The sequence below is a fragment of the Canis lupus genome, chromosome 18, assembly GCF_011100685.1.
Source record: "Canis lupus familiaris isolate Mischka breed German Shepherd chromosome 18, alternate assembly UU_Cfam_GSD_1.0, whole genome shotgun sequence".
Classification (NCBI taxonomy): domain Eukaryota; kingdom Metazoa; phylum Chordata; class Mammalia; order Carnivora; family Canidae; genus Canis; species Canis lupus.
The window spans coordinates 25,906,138-25,926,152 of record NC_049239.1 but is presented as its reverse complement, the minus strand read 5'-3'; the positions used below and the strand labels follow the sequence as shown (position 1 = coordinate 25,926,152).

The 20,015-nt window shown below is 66.8% G+C and overlaps 2 protein-coding genes across 7 annotated transcripts; one reads left to right on the top strand and one right to left on the bottom strand.

Moving 5' to 3' along the window:
• Positions 1-2,728: 2,728 nt before the first annotated feature.
• On the bottom strand, positions 2,729-10,454 carry LOC119864194 (nascent polypeptide-associated complex subunit alpha, muscle-specific form-like). Of its 4 annotated transcripts, none has more exons than XR_005373268.1 (3): positions 10,294-10,454; positions 8,879-8,968; positions 2,729-3,219 (listed from the first exon to the last, which is right to left on the bottom strand). XR_005373268.1 is itself a non-coding variant. In XM_038562917.1 (3 exons), exons 1-3 carry the CDS (start codon positions 9,627-9,629, stop codon positions 2,953-2,955), a joined length of 519 nt encoding a protein of 172 aa, XP_038418845.1. In that variant the 5' UTR covers positions 9,630-10,084; the 3' UTR covers positions 2,729-2,952. The 4 variants fall into 4 exon arrangements, 3 of the variants coding, with proteins under 3 accessions (XP_038418845.1, XP_038418844.1, XP_038418843.1); XM_038562917.1 differs by lacking the exon at positions 10,294-10,454 and adding an exon at positions 9,468-10,084; XM_038562916.1 differs by lacking the exon at positions 2,729-3,219 and adding an exon at positions 5,487-8,471.
• ANO9 (anoctamin 9) lies at positions 4,269-18,171 on the top strand. Of its 3 annotated transcripts, XM_038562914.1 has the most exons (24): positions 4,277-4,510; positions 8,224-8,296; positions 8,382-8,507; positions 8,692-8,837; positions 9,841-9,887; positions 9,971-10,029; positions 10,116-10,189; positions 10,313-10,447; positions 10,651-10,747; positions 10,889-10,949; positions 11,038-11,120; positions 11,783-11,887; positions 11,967-12,128; positions 12,214-12,250; positions 12,401-12,512; positions 15,118-15,175; positions 15,257-15,354; positions 15,493-15,632; positions 15,762-15,914; positions 16,605-16,752; positions 17,231-17,332; positions 17,418-17,511; positions 17,618-17,730; positions 17,822-18,171. In XM_038562914.1, the coding sequence occupies exons 2-24, from the start codon at positions 8,246-8,248 to the stop codon at positions 17,847-17,849; spliced, it is 2,229 nt and encodes a 742-aa protein (XP_038418842.1). In that variant the 5' UTR covers positions 4,277-4,510; positions 8,224-8,245; the 3' UTR covers positions 17,850-18,171. The 3 variants fall into 3 exon arrangements, with proteins under 3 accessions (XP_038418841.1, XP_038418840.1, XP_038418842.1); XM_038562913.1 differs by lacking the exon at positions 12,214-12,250 and having other exon boundaries at positions 4,269-4,510; positions 15,054-15,175; XM_038562912.1 differs by lacking the exon at positions 12,214-12,250 and having other exon boundaries at positions 4,269-4,510; positions 10,889-11,120.
• The last annotated feature ends 1,844 nt before the right edge of the window (positions 18,172-20,015 follow it).

The following is a 20,015-nucleotide window of genomic DNA, read 5'->3' as shown; positions in this document are numbered from 1 at the left end:
GGGCTGCAAGGCAGCCCCCCCGCCCCCCCGGCCTTCCTCAAACTCCGCTGGTCCTTGAAGGGAGCGCAGAGGGCGGCTTCCCCGGCTGCAGGACTCACTCTCCACTCACTCTCGGTGTAGACACCGAGTATCAAGTATCGACAGAGTGCTCCCCTACAGTGTCCCTGTGGCAAGGGGGAGGGCGCTGTGGGCAAGGAAGGAGCAGCAACTGTGCAAAGGAGAGTGAAGCGCGGCCTGTGCCACCCGCGGTCCCCCAGGGCTGGCGGCGGGATGGGGCGCTGCGCCCTGGGCTCAGGCAGGGACGGCTCTCCGCTCCTTCGGGCGCAAGCCAGGAGCTGGGGAGCCTGAAGGCCCAGAGGCGTTTGGGGGCGGCACTAGGAGGACAGAACTGTCCCTGGGGCGAGGACAGCAGGTGCTGGGGGCCCCACCCTGAAGCTCTGGGGCGACAGGAGGCACCAGTGGCCGGCAGACCCGGGGGGCAGGGGCCCGGCCTGGGAAGGGGGTCCTCCCCGCAGGGCCCCACACAGGTGCTGTGGGCCAGAGGCCAGAGGGGGCCTGGGAGGCCGGCTGCAGCTGCCGAGGCTGCTAGCCTTGGAGAAGGATCCTCAGGGACACTCCCAGGGCCTTTGGGCCGCACCTGACGGGGCCACGGGCAGAGGGAGCCGTGGATGAGGGTAACTGGCCCTGGAACCTGCGGCCCCTGGCAGGTACTGGGGAGGCGCCGCGGCACCATCCCTCCAGGATTCTGGGTCTTCCTCACATGTCAACGCCCTCGCGAGCGACCCTCGTCCCCACTGCCCCCCCCCCCCCCGAGGTGTACAGTCCCTTGCCCCCACCACCCCAGGCCGGCAGGGAGCAGCTCCTCCTGCTTTAGTAAAACCTCCGTGTTGCACCGCAGACGCCTCCGGGACTCCGGGCCGTGGGCTCTGGACCCCACGAAGCTCACCGACGTCCCCAAACTACATCACACGTGGGCCCGTGGGGTTGGGAGGGCAGAGGCCCGAGGTGAGGACAAGCAGCGCTCGCTCCTGCTCGCAGGACTCGGCCGGGGGCCCTCCGGGGGCCCTGCCGTCCTGGCTTCCTCCACGGCATGGCCACCGGCCCCCCGGTTAGGGGTCAGGGTGGCCTCGGAGGCAGCAGGCCTCCTGCTGCACTTCGGCCCCTCAGACGGAAGAGGCCACGCGAGCAGGGAGCTCGGCAGAGGAGGGAAGAGGAGCTGGGTCTGCGGTCCCCGGGGGCAGCAGGAGGCCCAGGCCTGGGTCGGATCAGTGCTGCCAGCCGCCAGGTGGCCACCCGGCCTGCAAGGGGCTGGTCCCCTGTCCTGCGGCTTCTTCAGGCGATGCCTGAGTTCAAGACCAAGGCCAAGGGAGCGAGGCCGAGTCTGGGGGAAATTAAGTGTGTAATAGTGGATTTTAGCGTCATCATGAAGTAAGTTTAATAATTAAGTCCGTAGAAGGGATGCGTGTGTTGCAGAGCCTTTGAAGAAAGCAGACGGGAGGAGGAAAAGCGTGATGTCCCCAGCCCAGGCGCACATCTTTAAGCAGAGATGAGCACGAACAGCAAATCCACCCTCCCATATCTCAACACATTTTAACCTAGTTGAGGCGACAAAGCCCATACACGTCTGCAAACTGCGCGTCTGTGCTTAGCATGACATGAGCGTTTCTTGCAGACTCGCCGCTCTGAACGCGTGGTTTTTACGGCTGCTCAGCCTGCGTGGGCACACAGCACGTCTGCTAGGACATTTCCCTATTGTCGAGCATCTGAGTGGTTCATAATTTTTGCCTCACGGGACATATTTATACACGTGTTCATTATTATTATTGTTTTTCTCCTTAAGATGGTTTGTAAAAAGGCAATCCAATGCACCAAGCCGTAAAGCCTTTTGAGGCTTCTGATTCTTTTTTGCTGAACTGCTTTCCCAACGGGCTGTACCTGGTTTTCCTCCGGGTGGGACTGGATGGGCTCTGTCCCTGTTGTGCACCCCGCACTGAGGGTAGGGCACCGTCTCCTGCGGGGCCAGGCCAGTGCTCCCCACCCCAGGCTGGAGACGCTATGTTTGCCCCAAGGGGCCCCGGGCCCGGCTCTGGAGCAGCGGGGTCTGGATGTCACTTGAGTTCCCTCGGGGCCTTGGATGGCGGGGAAGAGCAGCAGTGCTTCTGCGGCCCTATAGACAGGAGTGCCGGGTAGGGACACGGAGCTCCCACAGCCTTGTAGACACTTGCAGGGACGCCCACGTCAGGGGAAGCCCGTCCACGGGCGGCTTTAACACAACGCAAGCGTAGACGCAGACACCCCGGGCAGGTGGACGTGGCCACCCGGAGGGGCCGGGAGCGGCTGGCAACACGGACCCGGAGTTCGAATTACCCATGCTCCGAATCCCTCGCTGACTGTTTCCCGAACTCAAACAGGGCCTCTGAGGCCTGCTGGCCCATGTGCATGGCCGCTGGCCGGGCGTCCTTCTGCCTCCTTCCTTGGGAAGCGGGATCACAGCTCGCAGACTTCCCTGCAGGAAGCTGGGGCCCTGTGACCCACCGTGCCCCATGGAGCGTCCCTCCCCCCCCTTCCTCCTCCTGCCGGCGTGAGCAGGAGCATGGGTGTGATGTCTGGAGGTTGAGCAGCCGTTTTGAGCCGTGTGGTGGGGCCAGGTGTTTAAGGGGGCAGAATGACGGGGGACGTTCACACCGGTCCTGGACACGGCAATCAAAACCACAGCGAGATACCGGTCATCATGAAGTAAGTTTAATAATTAAGTCCGGTTTACACTGGCGAGGACGGCTGAGCCGAGCAAGTCAGCAAACAACAGGTGTCGGCAAGGCTGCGGGGAGAGGGGAGCCTCGTGCACTGTCGGGGGACGCAGGCTGGAGCAGCCATTCTGCAGAACAGCATGGGGGTCCTCAAGGAGTTGAAGACAGAGCTACCCGACGCCCCAGCAGGTGCACTGCTGGGAATTTACCCCAAAGACACGAACGTAGTGACCCGAAGGGGCCCCCGCGCCCCACGTTCACAGCAGCGGTGTCCACGGTAGCCACACTGCGGGAGGGGCTCAGACGCCCATCGGCAGGCGGGCAGCGGGTAAGGAAGGTGGGGTCGCTGAGCATCCAGCAACTGAGATCGTGCCACCTGCAGGGACATGGACGGACTAGAGGGTGCGACGCTGGATGACATACGTGCATCAGAGAAGGACGGTGCCCATCCGGTCTCCTTCACACAAGGGATCTAAGGAACACAACAGAGGATCAAGGGAAGGGAAGGAAAAATAAAGACGGTATCAGAGAGGGAAACACACCGTAAGAGACTCTTCACTCTGGGAAACACACTGGGGGCTGCTGGAGGGAGGGCAGTGGGGGGACGGGGTCACTGGGGGTCGGCGCCGATCAATCGCTGGCCTCTGCCTGTGGCACCAGGATACATTATATGCTCATTTATTCAATTATTCAATTTTAATACAATTCAGTTATTTAATTTTAATACAATAAAAATTAGCCTCAAAAATCCCCACTGGTGCTGGCCTGGCCCCCGGCCCCCATCCGTGGGGAAGGCAGTGAGTCTACGCGTCCACCTCCGGAGCCGGGCTCCCCGGGAACCAGCCCTAAGGCTGAGTCCAGAGTCGCTCCGGGGGAGTCACGCAGGTCCCTCTGCCATCTCTGCTGGTCCCAGTTCCGGCCTGGTCATGGCCGCCCCACAGCCTGCCATGGGGTCCTCCACACAAGCGGGGGGACCCCGGGGCAGGGTAGATGCCCATGCTGGGTGCAGACTCGGGGTTGCCCGGGGCGGGCTGACACCGTGCGCACCCCTGCCCTCCATGCCAGGAGGGGTGGGGTGGGGGGTGCCCCTGTTTCTGCTCCGTGTCCCCGTGCCATGCCCCGGGTACCCCGCCTGCTGTCCTGAGCTTCCGAGCAGCTTCTGGAGCCTGGGAACCCCACGTCGCTGTTGGGGCGCTCTGCTGGCTGGCGGCCCGGGCAGCGAGGGTCCTCAGGACCCCAAGGGCCCCGGCCCCCTAGGTGAGGTCCACAGCGCAGGGGCTCGGGTGGGAGTGTCTCCTTGGGGTGTCCTCAACTCGGCCCCGCTTCTCCCCTAAGGGAACCAACAGCGGTGCGGGCAGGGAGTCCAGGCCACAGGCCCTGCAGGGACCCTGCAGAGGGCGTGTCCTGCCACCTGAAGAGGCAGGTGCACGGGAGCCGGCCCTGGGGTGCTCCTGGGCCCTCCCACGCTCCACCCCCAGATGCCACTCTCACTCCATCTCCCCAGGGAGCCCCTCCCACAGGGGAGGGCGAGCCCTCAGGGGGCCGAGGGGTCCCCAGGACAGGGAGGGGTGTTCCTTCCAGCCTGGGGCGTGGCTGCAGGAGGATCAGCCCGGGCAGGAGGAGGGGCAGGAGGAGCGAGGCAGGAGAGACCAGGGAGGGAGGGGTGAGGCCCACGCGGAAGTCGGGTAGGGCTCGCCTGCTGCCCGCTGCCACACTCGGGCCTGCCAGCTCCTGCCAGCCCTGACCCCACGGCCAGCGAGCAGGTGAGTCCCCGCGCAGTGCACACCTGAGGCCGGCCACGCCCGCGGGGGGCCCTCGCCTGCCAGATCCCTGCAGCCTGAACGCCACGGGGATGGCCCCCGGGCGGCGCCAGACAGAGGGCAGCTCTCCTCCTGCCCCGCGGGGGAAGCTGGGGACCCCAGGGCCGGGCCCCTAGAACGCGCATGACCCCTCGACAGGACAGCGTGTCTGTCCCCGCGTGCAGCTCTGCCCCGCAGAGGGGAAGGGGCTCTGGCCTCCAGGAGGGGCTGACCCGAGCCCCGGAGGGGATGGGGCCCGCCGGGCACTCTGCTGCCCTGCCCGGGACTTCGGCCCCCGGCCGGCCTTCGGGGCTTGCTGCGGGCTGTTGGCTTCTGCTTCTGGGGTCAGAGCAGGAGGCCGAGGAGCCCCGGGGAGGTGAGACAGCTTCCCCCCTCTGCCAGGGCAGAGGCCATCCAGGCAGGCACAGAGCCTGGGTGGCCCTGGGAGGGGACAGTGCCGAGGTGGGGAGCGAAACCAGCCTCCCACAGCCTCCCGGGGCCCTCCCAGGTGTGGGCCGAGCAGGTGGCCTCGCGCTCCACCTCCGCCCAGGGCCTCTCAGCCCTTCCAGAGCCGGCTCTGGCACCTCGCTGCCTGGGCGAGCACAGGGGCACACCCCCGCCCGACTTTTGCCGGCGCCCGCAGGGGAGGGAGAGGCTCTGGCCGCCCCCCCCGCCCCCCCCCGGCTGAGGCAGGAATCAGTGCTTCCAAAGGGCGCGGGCGGATGTGGGTGCAGAGCACAGGGGGCACCCGGCGGCCCACCCCCAGCAGGATGGGAGCAGGCCGTCCCCAGGCAGGCCCTTCCGTGGCTCCCATGCCCCCAGCTGACTGAGTGCCCCGGTGCCCGAGCCGCCTCCGTGAGGGCCCCGCTTCTGCCAACACTGGCAGCTCCCTTCTCCTCTTGATGTTTCTGCCAAGCTCAGGTGCTGAGTCCTGAGTCCCTGGGGGTACTAACTACCACGTCCTTGGGAGTGCTGAGTCCTGAGTCCCTGGGGGTACTAAGTACCACGTCCTTGGGGGTGCTGAGTCCTGAGTCCCTGGGAGTACTACCACATCCTTGGGGGTGCTGAGTCCTGAGTCCTTGGGAGTATTAATTACCATGTCCTTGGAGGTGCTGAGTCCTGAGTCCCTGGGAGTACTAAGCACCCAGCCCCTGGACACTGATTGCACGTGGCCCCCAGAGCCTGTCCATACATGTTTCCTCTACCAGGAAAGCTGCACCCCCTTCGTGGCCTTGGGCCAAGGTCACGCTCCAGGCAGGCTCCGTGTCCCCCGATAGCCCGTACCGCCCGCGAGGGCTGCACACAGAGCAGGCCGTATCACCCGTGAGGGCCTGGGGGGTCACGAGTGGATTGGGGACACAGTGGTCTGACAGCTGCGCAGGGGGAGGGATGGGGGACGGAGGCAGGGAGGGGCAGACCATCCACTTAGGACCTCTCGTCCCTGAGATGCACGCACCCAGCCCCGAGGCCCTCCCTGCCCTGCAAGTCTGCGAAGAGCGGGCTCTCCTCTGGCCCAGGGTGGTTCTGGGAGGCCGTAGCCCACCCCTGAGTGCCAGGGGCTCCGGGGCACAGAGGCGGTGTCGTGGGGCACGAGACGCTGGCTTCCGAAGTCCGAGAGCAGTGGCGTGGGGGGGGGGGGCAGGGGATGTGACGCCGTTTTCTGGCTTCTGTGCCTGGGGCAGAGGGGAGACAGTAGGCAGGCCCAGGCCCGGCGTGGGCCGGTTCCCCGCGCCCACGCGTGGCATTGGGGGGCTGGACTAGGGTTGCAGGGTTTGAAGTGACTAAAGAACAAGTTCCCAGTGAAGTTGAGCTCTGCATGAAAGGCTCTTGTTCAGTGCAAGTGCGTCCCACACAGGAACTGGGACACTTGCGCTCGGATTCAGACATGCTGCGTGGCTCGGAGTTCCCTGGGCGGTGCTCCAGGGAGGCTGGCTGGGCCGGGCAGGGAGGGGGCCATCCTGAGGCCAGAGCCATGGGTCGTGGGGGGCCGGGTGGCGGCTGGCAGCGGGCGGCTGGGGAGGACGATGCCCTGCGGGGGCAGACGGCCAGGGCCACACGGAGCTCCTCAGCCAGGAGGAGGCCGGGTCCCCCTGGGGCAGCGCCCCGACATGCCAGCCTGGCAGGGGAGAGGTGGGGCGTCCCAGTGGGGCCCCCGGGGTCTCGCCCGCACCTTCACCCTGAGACATGCAGCATCCCTGCGCCTCCCGGGACTGAGCTGGGGACCCTCTCAGCGCTGCCTGCAGCCAGGTGGACGGTCACAGGCGGTCTCACCAGGGGACAGTGTTGGCAGCCCGGGCTCTGGGCACCAAAGCCGGCGTGTGACCTGCTCTCACTGTCCCTGTCGCCACATCCTGCAGCCCCATGGCCTCTGGCCAGCCACAGCCTGCTGCCCTCTGCAGCCGCGGGGGGGCCTGACCACACGCCCCCCCTGTGCAGCGTTAGCACCTGCACGGACACCCCCACAGGGCGTGGAGACAGCGGGGGGGGCTCCCCGACACTGCCGCAGCCCCATCGCCTGAGCACCCATCCAATCGACGGTGCCGCCTGGACTCGGACGTCGCCAGCTTTCCCCCGTGTCCCTCTCAGTGCCCGCGGCTGCGCAGGGTCCCACGGGGCACGTCACCTCCCCTGCCCTCGGGCCTCCTGTCTGTGCTGGTGCCGCCGTCCAGCTTCTCCACGGCCAGTTGCCCAGGCTCCGCAGAGAGGCTGCTGTTTTCTGGGGCGGAGACAGGACCATCTGCTTTAGGGCCCCCCCATAACATCCCGACTGTGTCGGGGGGCCACAGCCATCACTGCGACCTAGGGCTTCGTCACCCGGGCTGGGGGCTGTCTTCTGGGGCTCTCGCTGTCCCCTTCCCACACTTACTTCCTGTGTCAAGTCTACAAGGGAGGGGGTGGGGGAGGAAGAGAGATCCTGTAACCGCGGCTGTGCCGCCACAGTAGCTCGGGGACAGTCGGAGGGGCCCCGAGGCCGCCGTTTCTCCCAAAGAGTCTCGCCCCGAGCTTTGTCCATCTGTCCTGGGTGCGGATGCTCCCTGGACTGACCTCTACCCACCTCAGAGCCATGCCAGGTGGTCCCCGGGCCCCCCACGTGGCAGCAGCCCAACCACGTTCCTGCCGCGTGGTCTCCCGCCATCCGGGATGGCACCGAGCCCTCGACCGTCCACACGCTGATGGGAGTTTGGATTCTTTGCATGAGTTTTATGTGAAATAGCCTCTGGGAGCATCCTCTCTCTGGGTTTTGGGGCTGGCTGGGCCGGGCTGTACCGTCCAGGGTGTTTGATTTTGCTTCCCCCATTCCTGCCCGGGGAACTCCTGACCTCCATGCCGACCTGCATCGGCAAGGGTGGCAGGAGGCGGTCTGGGCACCTGACCCGTGCTCTCCCGCCTGCCCGCGGCCTCTGCGCCCTCCCCTCTGCGTGCTCGTCTGTGAGATCCTGGTCTGCTGCTCGTCCTCTCTTGAGGATTTCAGCAGCTCTGTGCTTCTATTTCCAAATGGACCTTTGCTGGTGTCACCCAGAGCCTCCCCACGCAGTGCCCCGCTGGCTGTGCTCCTGGCGCTGAGCCCTGCCTGGAACCACATGCTTGTTCACCCCCAGCTTAACACTGGCCCCCTCCGTGCTGGAGCACCCGGGCCAGGATTGAGCCCTATGCCTCTGTCTACCCTCTACCCCCAGGGTGAGGACAGCCTCCAGACCGATGGGGACGGAAGGGGACAGCTTCCCGCTGATGGAGGTCAACACCGGTGACGTGAGTCTCCACGGGGGCCCCTCAGGCTGGTCCCGCCCTTGCCCTGTGCCTGGTGCCAGCCCAGCCCCGCACCTCCTCCCTCCAGCCCGAGGCCTCTGAGCCGTGGGATTACGTCCTCGTGGCCGACCGCCGAGGCCAGAGAGCTACCGGGCAGGCCCACCGGCAGCTGCAGTTCCTGGAGAAGCTCAAGAGAAAGGGCTTCCGTTACAAGGTGGGCTGGCTGAGCGCCTGGCTGGTGTGGGGCGTGGCGGCCTGGGCGTTGGGGTCGTGGGGCACAGCGTGTCCTGGGGAGGGGTCTGGAGATGTGGCCAGGGCCTTGTGCCTGGAGCAGAAGGGACAGGCCAGTGGCTGTAGACAAAGTGGAGTGCGGGTCCCCCAGCGCCTCCCACCCCCAGATGATGGAAGACGGCGAGAAGGTGTTCTTTGGGATCCGAGCAGAGAGCAGGATCTTTGACCTGTACCGCACACTCCTCATGGAGTCCGAGGGTCCTGGCGCCAGGACGCAGCCCGCCGGGCCAGCCCCCATCCCAGCCAGCACCAGGTGAGAGGCTGGCCAGTAACCAGGGCCAGGAGGACCCCCACCTGCCATGCTGCTGGTCCAGTCAGGTTTCCAGGCATGGTTAGGTCCCAGGTCCCAGGGGCAGAGCCCCATGCCTCAGTTTCCATATCTGTCTGTGATAAGGGATAAAGACAGTTGTCACTTCTCGGCGTGTTTTGAAGGTTCCATGTGACTGTGTTCCCTGAAGGGTGGGCAGGATTTGGGCAGGACCAGGAGGGCCCTCCCAGCCATCCCTCCTAGCTTTGAGGCCATCTCCCCAAGACCTGGGATGTGGGTCCCATCTCCAGACCAAATGCCCCTTCCTGGACATCTGTCCCCAGCCTCACAGGCACCCAAGCCTCTTCTCTCCAAGCACCTTCTCTCTGCTGATCCTCCGCCCACGCCTCCCCACGCCCCTCCTCCATCACCCGCCTCCCCTCAGCCCGGGGCCCCTCTGAGCTCAGCCGGGGCCTGGTGGGTTGGGGACTGGTATTTGGGATGCCTGGGGTTTGGATACGAGCCTCCTGTGAACGCAGGAGAGCTGGCTGGTCTCCGGGAGGTGCCAGGGGATGATGGCTGAGTAGAGGAGCAGGCTGGGGGCGTGCCCTGGGCGCCCCGGGGACCACGTCTTACCAGAAGGTGTTCTGGAGGAGTGTGGCTCTGCGCCCAAGCGTCCAGCTGTGCCCGTTCCTGGCGCTGTGGCCTTGGGCAGGTTACCCAACCTCTCTGAGCCTTGGTGTCCCCGTAGGGAGGGGGCTCAGAGGGCACAAGGAGGATCCGTGCATGTGCAGGCATAGGGTGTGCCCTGGCTGTGCAGGGCTGCAGGTGCAGGTGTGATGGGGGGAGCTAGGCCCCGTATCTGGGAGGGGACATTGGGGCACTGGGCCTCGGCAGGGGAGGCCTGCCCAGGGGAGACCCATCCTGGAGCCACAGGGTGGCCAGGCAGCAGGGGGAGTTAGGGAGGCGGGCTGAGCTCAGGCCATGCTGACCAGGGCTTGCGTTCCAGAATCCGAATTGTCAACTTTGTACTAAACAACACGACGGCCGCTGGTGGTAAGGACTGGTGGGCGGGGAGGGCAGGGCACGGTTCCCCCTCGCCCCTGTTCCGTGTGACCCGACGCTCCTGTGACCACCAGACACCCTGGACGACTTGGTGAAGAGTGGGGTGTTTGAGACCAGATTCGTGCTGCACAAGGTGAGCGGCCGTGGGCTGGCAGGGGCGGCCGGGGCGGGCGGGGTGGGCGGGCCGGGCCGAGCCTCACCGCCTGTCCTGGCGCCCAGGGGCAGGACGACCTCAGGAAGGAGTGGGCGCAGTGGAGGCGCGTGCTCCGCCCGCAGCCGATCGACGACATCAGGTGGACTGTCCCGAGGGAATCCCCGAGCCCCCCGCGGCGGAGTGTCTGCGCCCCTGGGCCCCGGCCTGCCCGCCCCCCCCCCGCGGCCCTGGGTGCGGCCTCACCGGGCGGCTGTGCCCGCAGGGACTACTTCGGCGAGAAGGTGGCCCTGTACTTCGCCTGGCTCGGCTGGTACACCTACATGCTGGTGCCCGCCGCCGCCGTGGGCCTCCTCGTCTTCCTCAGCGGCTTCGCCCTGTTCAACGCCAGCCAGATCAGGTGCGGGCGAGGGGGCGGGGCCGACCCAGAGGGGGCGGGGCTGAGTCGGCGGGGGGAGGAGCGTGGCTGAACCAGAGGGGGCGGGGCTGACTCGAATGGGGCGGGGCGGAGTCGGCGCGGGAGGAGCGCCGGCACCCGCCCCCCACCCGCACCCACCTCCCCCGCACGGAGAGCCGCCCTCAGCCCGCTCCCTGCACCCTCAGCAAGGAGATCTGCGAGGCCCACGACATCCTCCTGTGCCCTCGCGGCGACCACAGCCGCAGGTACCAGCAGCTCTCGGACACCTGCACCTTCGCCAAGGTCTGCCCCCGGGGTGGGGGTGGGGGTGGGGGTGGGCTCCAGCCGGCCTCCCGGGGGCGGGAAGCCGCGGGCTGCCCCTGCGGAGCTGCGCGCCCCTCCCGGCGGCGGGAGGCCGGCCCAGCCCGTGCGCCCTGCCCGCAGCTCACGCACCTCTTCGACAACGAGGGCACCGTGGTCTTCGCCATCTTCATGGCTCTGTGGGGTGAGTGTCGGCGGGCACCGGCGGGCAGCCTGAGCCCCGGGGCCGCCAGCCCCGGAACCCCGCGCCCCCTCTCTGCTCCCGTCCGCAGCCACCGTGTTCCTGGAGATCTGGAAGCGGCAGCGGGCCCGTGTGGTCCTGCACTGGGACCTGTACGGCTGGGACGAGGACCAGGTGAGGAGGCCGCTGGGCCCGCGCGTCCTCAGCTCCCCGAGCGTCCCCAGCCCCCCCGCGCGCCCCAGTCCCCGCGCGTCCCCAGTCCCCCACGCACCCCAGCCCCCCGCGCGTCCCCAGCCCCCCGCGCGCCCTAGCCCCCCCGCGCGTCATCAGCCCCCCGCGCGTCCCCAGCCCCCCCGCGCGCCCCCAGTCCCCCGCGCACCGCAGCCCCCCGCGCGTCCCCAGCCCCCCGCGCGCCCTAGCCCCCCGCGCGTCCTCAGCCCCCCGCGCGTCCCCAGTCCCCCGCGCGCCCCAGTCTCCCTTGCGTCCCCAGTCCCCGGCCCGTCCCCAGTTCCCCGCGCGTCCTCAGCCCCCCGCGCGTCTCCAGCCCCCCCGCGCGTCCCAGTTCCCCGCGCGTCCCCAGCCCACCGCGCGCCCCAGCCCCCCGCGCGTCCTCAGCCCCCCTCGCGCCTCAGCCCCCTGCACGTCCCCAGCCTCCCCGCGTGTCCCCAGCCCCCCGCGCAGCCCCAGCCTCCCGCATGTCCCCAGCCCCCCGCGCGTCCCCAGCTCCCCCGCGCGCCCCAGCCCCCCACGCGTCCCCAGCCTCCCGCGCGCCCCAGTCCCCCTGCCGGCCCCTCCCCCCCCCGCCCCGCGTGTGAGCGGCCTGGTGCCCTCCGCAGGAGGAGATGGCGCTTCAGCTCATCAACCACCGCGACTACCAGCTGCGGCCGCACCAGCACTCCTACCTGAGGAGCAGCGTCATCCTCATCCTGTCTGTGCTCATGGTACCGCGGAGAGCCCAGAGCGGTGGGGGGCTGGAGACCTGGGCCCGCCCGGCCTGAGGCCCCCTGCCCGCCCCCCCAGATCTGCCTCATGATCGGCATGGCCCACCTGCTGGTGGTCTACCGGGTCCTGGCCGCCGCCCTCTTCAACTCCACCCTGCTGTTCCAGGAAGAGCAGGTGACCACGGCTGTGGTGGTGACCGGCGCCCTGTTCCACTATGTGGTCATCCTCATCATGACCAAGGTGACTGGGCGGCGGTGGAGGGAGGGCGGGCGAGGGAGCGTCTCCCCTGAGCCCAAAGTAAACCCTCTGGGCGCCCCTCCCGCAGGTCAACAAGTGTGTGGCGCTGAAGCTTTGTGACTTTGGTGAGAGGAGGGACCTGGGTGGGGTGGCGCAGCTCCTGCCCCATGTAGGGCTGGGGCCTTGGATCCCCAGGCAGGGGAGGGCAGACAGGTGACTTGTAGGATGGGGACAGGTGAGGGATGGGCGATGGATGGCGCCCCGTCTCCTTCCAGAGAAGCCCAGGACCTTCTCGGAGCGTGAGAGCAAGTTCACCACGAAGTTCTTCACTCTGCAGTTCTTTGCCCACTTCTCATCCCTCATCTACATTGCCTTCATCCTGGGCAGGTAAGGGTGGCCCTGCCCCCACCTCATCCACCCCCCAGCCCCCCTGTACAGTGGACGTACCTGCTCGACTTTATTTTTCAAATAACTCGTGCTCAGAACGGGTGGACACCCAATATAAAAACACGTAGGGAAGCCCGCGGTGCACCCCCAGCCCCATACTCCCCACCTCCAGAGGCCACCCCCCACCACCGTGTGGCTCTTCCCGAATTTTGCACAGTCAAGTGCACACACACATCCCCTGTGGACATACGTGGTTTTGTCCTGTGAATAATTTTATCTTCTCTCTGTGCTGAAATGCGCTCTGGGCATCTCCCTCACACGCGCAGACGGTGAGGCCGCGTTTAAAACCACCGCAGGAGCCCTGGCGTGTGGGCCGGGCCGGAGTTTCCCCCTACCAGCTCCGCTGGTGACATCCGGATGATTTCCACCGTTGAGCTTTACGAGGCTGCGGTGCGTGTTGCATAAGACACACGTGCGCTTCCTCGCCCCTTTCTTGTTAGTGAAATGAACATTTTTTTGGTTCAATCAATGTACTGAATTTTGTTCTGAAGAAAATCATTGCTGCATTTGTTCTGTGCGTTTGCTTACGTTGCGTGACATGCACACGTATCGCCAATCAGTCCCGCGTGACACGCACACGTATCGCCAATCAGTCCCGAACTGCAGAGGAACTTAACCAAAAACCCAGGTCCTCCAAGTGTGTTCAAAGACATCAGGCAGTCCCCGGCCCCTGGCTGTGCTTGGAGACGCCCTCTAGACGTCTGACCCCCTCGGGCGCACCTGTTCACCCTCACTGTCCGCAGTGTGGGACCCCTGCCCAGCTTCCAGGGGCGTCCCGAGGAAGGGGACGTAGGAAACCAGACGCCCTTACTGGGCCGGATGGAGCGCCTGGAGGTAGACGTCTCCCGACTGATCTCACCAAGCCTGCCTCGAGCTGCCTCGGGCCATCTTTGTCACCGGACTTGCTTGAGCAGTTCACTGTCACCCCTGCCTCCCCTGGTCATCCCACCCCACACAGTACCCCGAGTACCCCGGCCCATTCCTTTCAGGTGATGCGCTCCCCACCGCGCCCAATGGCTGGTCCCCCTTCCCCCCTCCTGCCCCCCCCTCCTGGACGCTGGCTTCTCCTCTTCTCCCGACCTCTGAAGGTCACAAGGCCCTGCTGTCTGCTCCGTGACTAGAGGGGCCACCCCAAGCACATCCCCACACGCCAGTGAGGCCCCACCTCTCCTCCTGCAGGTCCAGCTGCCTCTCCCATTCCCTCAGGGGCCCCGCAGGCCCCTGTACCTTCCCATGGCCTGGTCTCCCCCTGCGCACGGCAGCTCTGCCGTCCTGCTGCTCAGCCAGAGCCTGGGTCCCCAGACCTCCTTCCCCTCTGGCGCCCTGCACTGGGGGGGGGGTGTTAGCGTCTGTGTCTGCTGGGCCTGGAGCCTCAGGGCCTCCCTATCTGAGAGACCTTCACGCATCCGCCTTCTGTGCCCTCTGCTCCCCTCTCTGGAACGCCTTTTGTTTGGAAATTGGACCTTCTCAACTGACCATCTAATTTTCTTTGCTTTTTTTTTTCCCTCCCACTTTTGTTCCAGATTCTGGGAGTTTTTCTCAACTGCTTTTCAACCCTTGGCTTGAATATCTTCCTTCTGCTCACGCTCTTCAGTTCGGGGCGCCTTGTTGGACAGTCCCTTCACAGCCTGGTCTTCGCGCCACCGGGAGGCCGTGGCTTTTCTTGTCTGGGATCTTGCCTCTTTTTTCCCCCTTCTGGTCTGGTAATACTTCTCGTCCTTCCAAGTTTCATTTATGCTCTTTCTCTAATTGGTTTCTGATTTTGGCGTTATAGGCTTTCCCTAGAGGGCCTCAATTCTTGGTCACTGTCCGTAATCGAGAAAGGCGTGTGCCGGTGGCTCTGGTCTGGGCCACATCTCTCGCGTGACGACCTCTTGCCCTGTTCGTCCTTCGAGGTGGAAGGACGCTTGTCACGTTGGTCAGAGCTCAGCTGGGGAAGCGACAGTGCGGGCTCTCGGGAGCCACTGGCTCAACCCTGCAGCCCGACTGTTTGGTGGTTCAACCCCCTAGAACCGAGCCTCTGTCTTCCTGACCATTGAGCCCGAGCCTGACTTTGGGTTTAATAGAATTTGTATTTTTTAAAAAAGATTTTATTTATTTATTCATGAGAGACACAGAGAGGCAGAGACACAGGGAAAGGGAGAAGCAGGCTCCCTGCGGGGAGCCCGATGCGGGACTCGATCCTGGGACCCCGGGGTCATGCCCTGAGTGGAGGGCAGATGCTCAACCGCTGAGCCCCCAGGCGTCCCTCGAGTTTCTATATTTTATCATGTAATGGAAAGTACATGATTTTAAACTATGTGCATAGTTTCAGTGGGGGAAATGGGCCCTGTGTAGAACCCGTGTGAGCCTGTGGGCGGCCGGGCATGCGTGTGAGGACGTGTGCCCGAGGCGTGTCTGCTGTAGGCCGGGCACCCAGCATCCAGCCCCTGTCCCCGCAGCAGGGCTTTCTTTGTGTCGCTTCCCCCCGTCCCCCTACAGTCCTCCGCTCCACCCCCACTCGGGAAGGTCGCGCCACCTCCTCCAGCCTGACTGTCCTTCCCAGGATCAACGGTCACCCCGGGAAGTCTGTGCGCCTGGCGGGGCTGTGGAAGCTGGAGGAGGTCAGTCTGCCCGAATGCCTGCCTCCCGGGCAATCCCCCCTGACGCTGCCTCCCCTGCCTGACGTCCCTCCAACCCCACAGTGCCATCTCAGCGGCTGCATGATGGACCTGTTCCTGCAGATGGCCATCATCATGGGTCTGAAGCAAACGCTCAGCAACTGTGCGGAGTACCTGGGCCCGTGAGGACCACCCCTTGCCCCAGGGAGCCCTCCACGCAAACACCCCCTCCTGCCTGCATATCTCCCGAGCCAGGGCTTCTGAGGGCCCCCGCATCCCTCCCTGACCCCCCCCCCCCCGCCGTTCTCATCACCCCCCAGGTGGCTGGCTTACAAATGTCGCTTGATGCGCTTCAAGCTGGGCCGTGCATCTGGGGACCCCGAGCTCAGGGACATGCAGCACAACTACCTCCTGAACCCAGTCAACACCTTCAGCCTCTTTGACGAGTTCATGGAGATGAGTACGCGAGGTGGTCAGGGGCGCAGGCCCCACAGGCCGCAGTTCTGGGGCAGGAGGTGGTGGGGACCGGGGGCGGGAACTCTGATGAGTGGGGCGCCCGCGGAGAAGGGTGACAGCTGCACCCCCACAGTGATCCAGTATGGCTTCACAACCATCTTCGTGGCCGCCTTCCCTCTCGCCCCGCTGCTCGCGCTCATCAGCAACCTCGTGGAGATCCGCCTGGACGCCATCAAGATGGTCAGGCTGCAGCGGCGCCTGGTGCCCCGCAAGGCCAAGGACATCGGTCAGGGGCCCAACTGGGTGGCAAGGAGCACAGGCACCTCCGTGAGGGGGGGTGCTGGGACCAGGTCATGCCAGTTCCCTGGAAATAACCCCTTCAGGTCAAGCTCCCTCACCCCACAGAGAGCCCCCAGCCCTGTCTCAGGCCCTGCCGAGGATGACAGGTGGCGCCCCGGCAGGAAGAGGCAGGGCTGACGCTCACCCCGGGATCCAACAGAAGGGACGGGGCCCCCTGGGGACCCAGGCAGAAGAGCTGGGCTCGAAGAGCAGGGAGCCCAAGTGGGGGCTCCCGCAGCTGGGGACAGGGACTATGATGTGGCCTCAGTCGCCCAGACTGTCCTTGCTGGAAGGCCGAGGGTCAGGGAGGAACAGAGGGGATGGGGAGCTGGACGTGGGCAGAGGGAGAGGTAAGTATGAGTGGGAGGGAGCCCCAGTCTTAGGCAGGTTAGGGGTTCTGAGCCCAGAGAGGAGTGAGCTTGGGTGCAGCTGAGGGGTTCGGGCAGAAGATGGGGGTCAGAGGAGGCCTGAGCCACTCCTGGTCTACGTCGCCACCACGAGCTGTGGCAGGGGCAGAGGTGACCAGGCCCCGGGACCATCCAAGCTCCCGGCCCTGAGAGTGGCGGCTGGAGGGGGGGCGGGCGGTGCCAGCGGTCAGGGCTTGACAACCCGATGCCTCCCCACTGCGGTGGCCCAGGGACCTGGCTGCAGGTGCTGGAGACCATTGGGGTGCTGGCAGTCATCGCCAACGGGATGGTCATCGCCTTCACTTCTGAGTTCATCCCCCGAGTGGTGTACAAGTACCATTATGGCCCCTGCCGACTGGGGGCCCAGCCTGCAGTGGAGTAAGTGGGGGGGGGGGGGAACCTCAGACTGTCCAGGGCCCCTGGGGAATCAGCGCGGCCACAGCCCAGCCCCTCGGGGAGTGCAGGGGAAGGGCCTGATGCTGCCTGTACTGTCTGTGGCTGACACGAGTGTGGGCATGGGGGGGGGGCTGCCCCCATGCCAGCCTGCTGACCCCAGGAGTGTCAGGACCCTCGTGGGGGAATTGGGGTCCACCCGAATGACTCTCCCAAGGTCAGACCCTTTGGGGCTGCTCCGCAGGAGAGGCCAGAACACTCCTTCTCTGCGCCTCTGGCCCTCCAGGGGCCCTGCGTACCCACAGACGGGGTCTCAGGGTCTCCCCCGCAGGGAATGTAGGCGGTGGCACCCCGCGGCCCCTCAGTCACCCCACGGTCCTGTGCAGCCCCACCCTCGTAGCCCCCAGCCCCCGAGAGGCCTTGGCCTGCGACCCTCACAGCCCGGGGCCTCTCCTGCCGGCAGCTGCCTCACGGGCTACGTCAACCACAGCCTGTCCGTGTTCTACACCAAGGACTTCCAGGACCCCGTCCAGGCAGAAGGCTCAGAGAACATCACCGAGTGCAGGTGTGGACCGCGCCCCCCCATCCTGGGTGCCCACCTCTGACACCCCTGACACCCCTGACGCCCCTGACCCCTGGCCCCACCCCAGGTACCGCGACTACCGCGACGCCCAGGACTACAGCTTGTCGGAGCAGTTCTGGGTCCTGCTGGCCATCCGCCTGCTGTTCCTCATCCTCTTCGAGGTGGGTGGGCCCCGGGGAGGGTCGGGGGGCGCGGCGGCTCTGGCCCCCTCCCTCGCCCCTGCTGGGGCCCCAGGACCTCCCAACCGTCCCCTGCCCCTGCCCCCAGCACGTGGCCTTGTGCATCAAGCTCATCGCTGCCTGGTTCGTGCCTGATGTCCCTCAGTCCGTAAAGAACAAGGTTCTGGAGGAGAAGTACCGGGCACTCCGGGACAAGATGTGGTAGGGGAGGCAAGGCGGGGTGCGGGGGGTGGGGGGCTGGGGCCGCAGCGCCCGGGGCCTGATCCCCGACACTGGACACTTGCGCCTGCAGCTCCAGCTCCAAGAGCACAGACGTGTAAGAGACGCCGAGCTGCCCAAGAGGCTGAGAACCACCCGCCACCTGCCACCCCACTCGCAGCGGACGTGGGGGTCCCCGGAGCTCTGTGTGTGGGGGCCGCGGGGTGTTGTGAGCGGCACCTTGTGGTCTGTGAGGGCTCAGCCCCGACTTGAATTCTGGCCCCCCACCCACAGAGCTGGGCGAGGGGGGTTTGCCTCTCAGCACACACCACAGGAGGAGCGGCCTGTTTGCTGAGCCTCCCTCTGCGTGGTGGGACCCAGGGGTCCCCACCCCACCCCCGGCCTGCAGAACTTTCTTAAAATAAAACTTGTGTGTGTGTCGATTGTGGGGCTCCGGTGGGTTGTGTCTGTGCTCAGGACTGGATGAGGCACGGAAGCCCTGATGGGGAAAGGCCTGGAATGTGGTGGTGTCCTGGTCGTCCTCCCCTCCTGTTGGGCTTCCAGGTGAGGGGTGCCTGGTTCAGGTCCTGCCCTCTCCGCCCTGGGGGTTTAGGGGCAGGAGGCACTGGCAGGCTTCCTGGAGGAAGAGATGGGGGAGGGGTAGACCACCCAAGGTGCCCCTGGGGACGGTGGAAGCTCTGAGGAGTCCCCGAGGTCCCGACTCTCCGGGCTGGTTGGGCCGGTTTGCCCTCTGCCCCCAGGCCGGGTGGTTGCGCCCGAGGCGCCGGCGGGACAGACGTGGGCGCCCCGCGGGACTCTCGGGTCCGCCCTCCGGGCCTGGCTGCTGGGCGGGGCTGCACCTGCCGCCGCCGCCGGGCTTGTCGCCGCTGCGCACCTGGCCCAGGTGAAACGTCCCGCCCCCGCGCTCGCGCGAGCCCCAGGTCCCAGCAGCAGGTGAGTGGCCCAGGCCCACGGCGGGGTGGAGGTCGCTGGCTCCCGGGAGCCGGGGCTACGCTTGCAGCTTGCGGGGTGGGAACGGAGGCTTGCCCCGAAGGGCCCGGGGCCGCGCCGGGCGGGTCCCGCAGGAAGTGGCTCCGAGCCGGGCCGGCCGCCCTCGTCGCCCGGAAGCCTGAGTGTGTCCCCGTCGCGGCCCCTGGGGCCTGGCGGCGGGGCGGGGGCGCTAGGGCCGCTTTGCCCCTCCACCCGGCGGGGGCAGGGGCTTCCCCGCGACCTTCCCCAGGACGATGTGGGGGAGCCGAGGCGCGGGCCCGGGGTCAGCCCGCAGCTCGGACCCCGGCCCCAAGGCCCCGCGGCTCAGGGACGCACCGAGGGCCTGGCCGGGCGGAGCCTCCGTCCTGCGCGCCCCCGCCACCCGCGCGCGCCGCCACCTGTCACCGGGTCCCCGCGCGCGCCCCCGTCCCCGTCCGCCCTCCGCGCGCGCCGCCACCTGTCACCAGGTTCCCTCTCCCCCGCGCCCCGCCCACCCGCCCCCTGGGCGCGCCCGGGCCTCCGCACGCGCCTCTCCCGCAGCCGAGTCCCCGCCCAGTGCGCCCGCCCGCGACTCGCTTGTCTCTGCCCCCGGAGGGCGGGGCACCACGACGTGTGGGTCCCCTCGGGCAGTGGAGAGGACGGGAGCCGGTTGTGGCCGCGGGCACAGCCTCAGCGCAGCCCCTTCCTTGAGACACGGCGGGGGCGCAGCGAGCGGGGCGCGGGGGGAGCGGACACGCGAGGCTCTGGGTGCTCAGTAGCAGATCAGACGGCGGGGGGGGGGGGGGGGAGGCGGGGGGTCGGGGGTCGCCTCCTGCCGCTTGCGCACGGAGCTGGAGCTTTCTAGGAACTGGGTGTGGGGGGGATTCCGAAGGGCGGCCTGTGCCCGTGCAAGGCCCCGTGGGCTTGTTGCGTCCACCCTGGAGCATGGGCCTGGGGTCAGGGTCGGGGTCAGGGCAGGCTCTAGCTGCAGAAACAGAGCAGAGGCTGCCATCGGGGGCTTGGAGAGGCCGCAAGGCTGCTGGGGCCTCCGCTTCCTGCCTGGGTGCTGGAGGCAGTTCACCGGCTGCTGTGGGAGCCAGCCTGGGCATTGGGCCCACAGGGCTCCCTCCAGGAGGGGCTGGCACGGTGGCTCAGGCACATCCCGGAGACCGAGGCTCAGTGGGGCCAGGGTGCAGTCAGGACTTCCTACAGCTCCGTGGGCTCCGAGCCCAGGATGCACCATCACCCAAGGGTCTCGCGGGCCTGGGGGTGGGGGGGCGGGGGGTGAAGAGCGGGGCTGGGACGGGGGAAAGCCAGTA

Excerpts from the sequence above, each read along its gene's own strand:
- LOC119864194 (XM_038562916.1), bottom strand. The coding sequence starts at position 8,129 with ATGTGGTTCCAGGCAGGGCTCAGCGCCAGGAGCACAGCCAGCGGGGCA.
- ANO9 (XM_038562912.1), top strand. The coding sequence starts at position 8,246 with ATGGGGACGGAAGGGGACAGCTTCCCGCTGATGGAGGTCAACACCGGT. Across the intron at positions 17,512-17,617 it reads TGTTCCTCATCCTCTTCGAG|CACGTGGCCTTGTGCATCAA; the intron begins GTGGGTGGGCCC and ends CCCTGCCCCCAG. Across the intron at positions 17,731-17,821 it reads GCACTCCGGGACAAGATGTG|CTCCAGCTCCAAGAGCACAG; the intron begins GTAGGGGAGGCA and ends TTGCGCCTGCAG.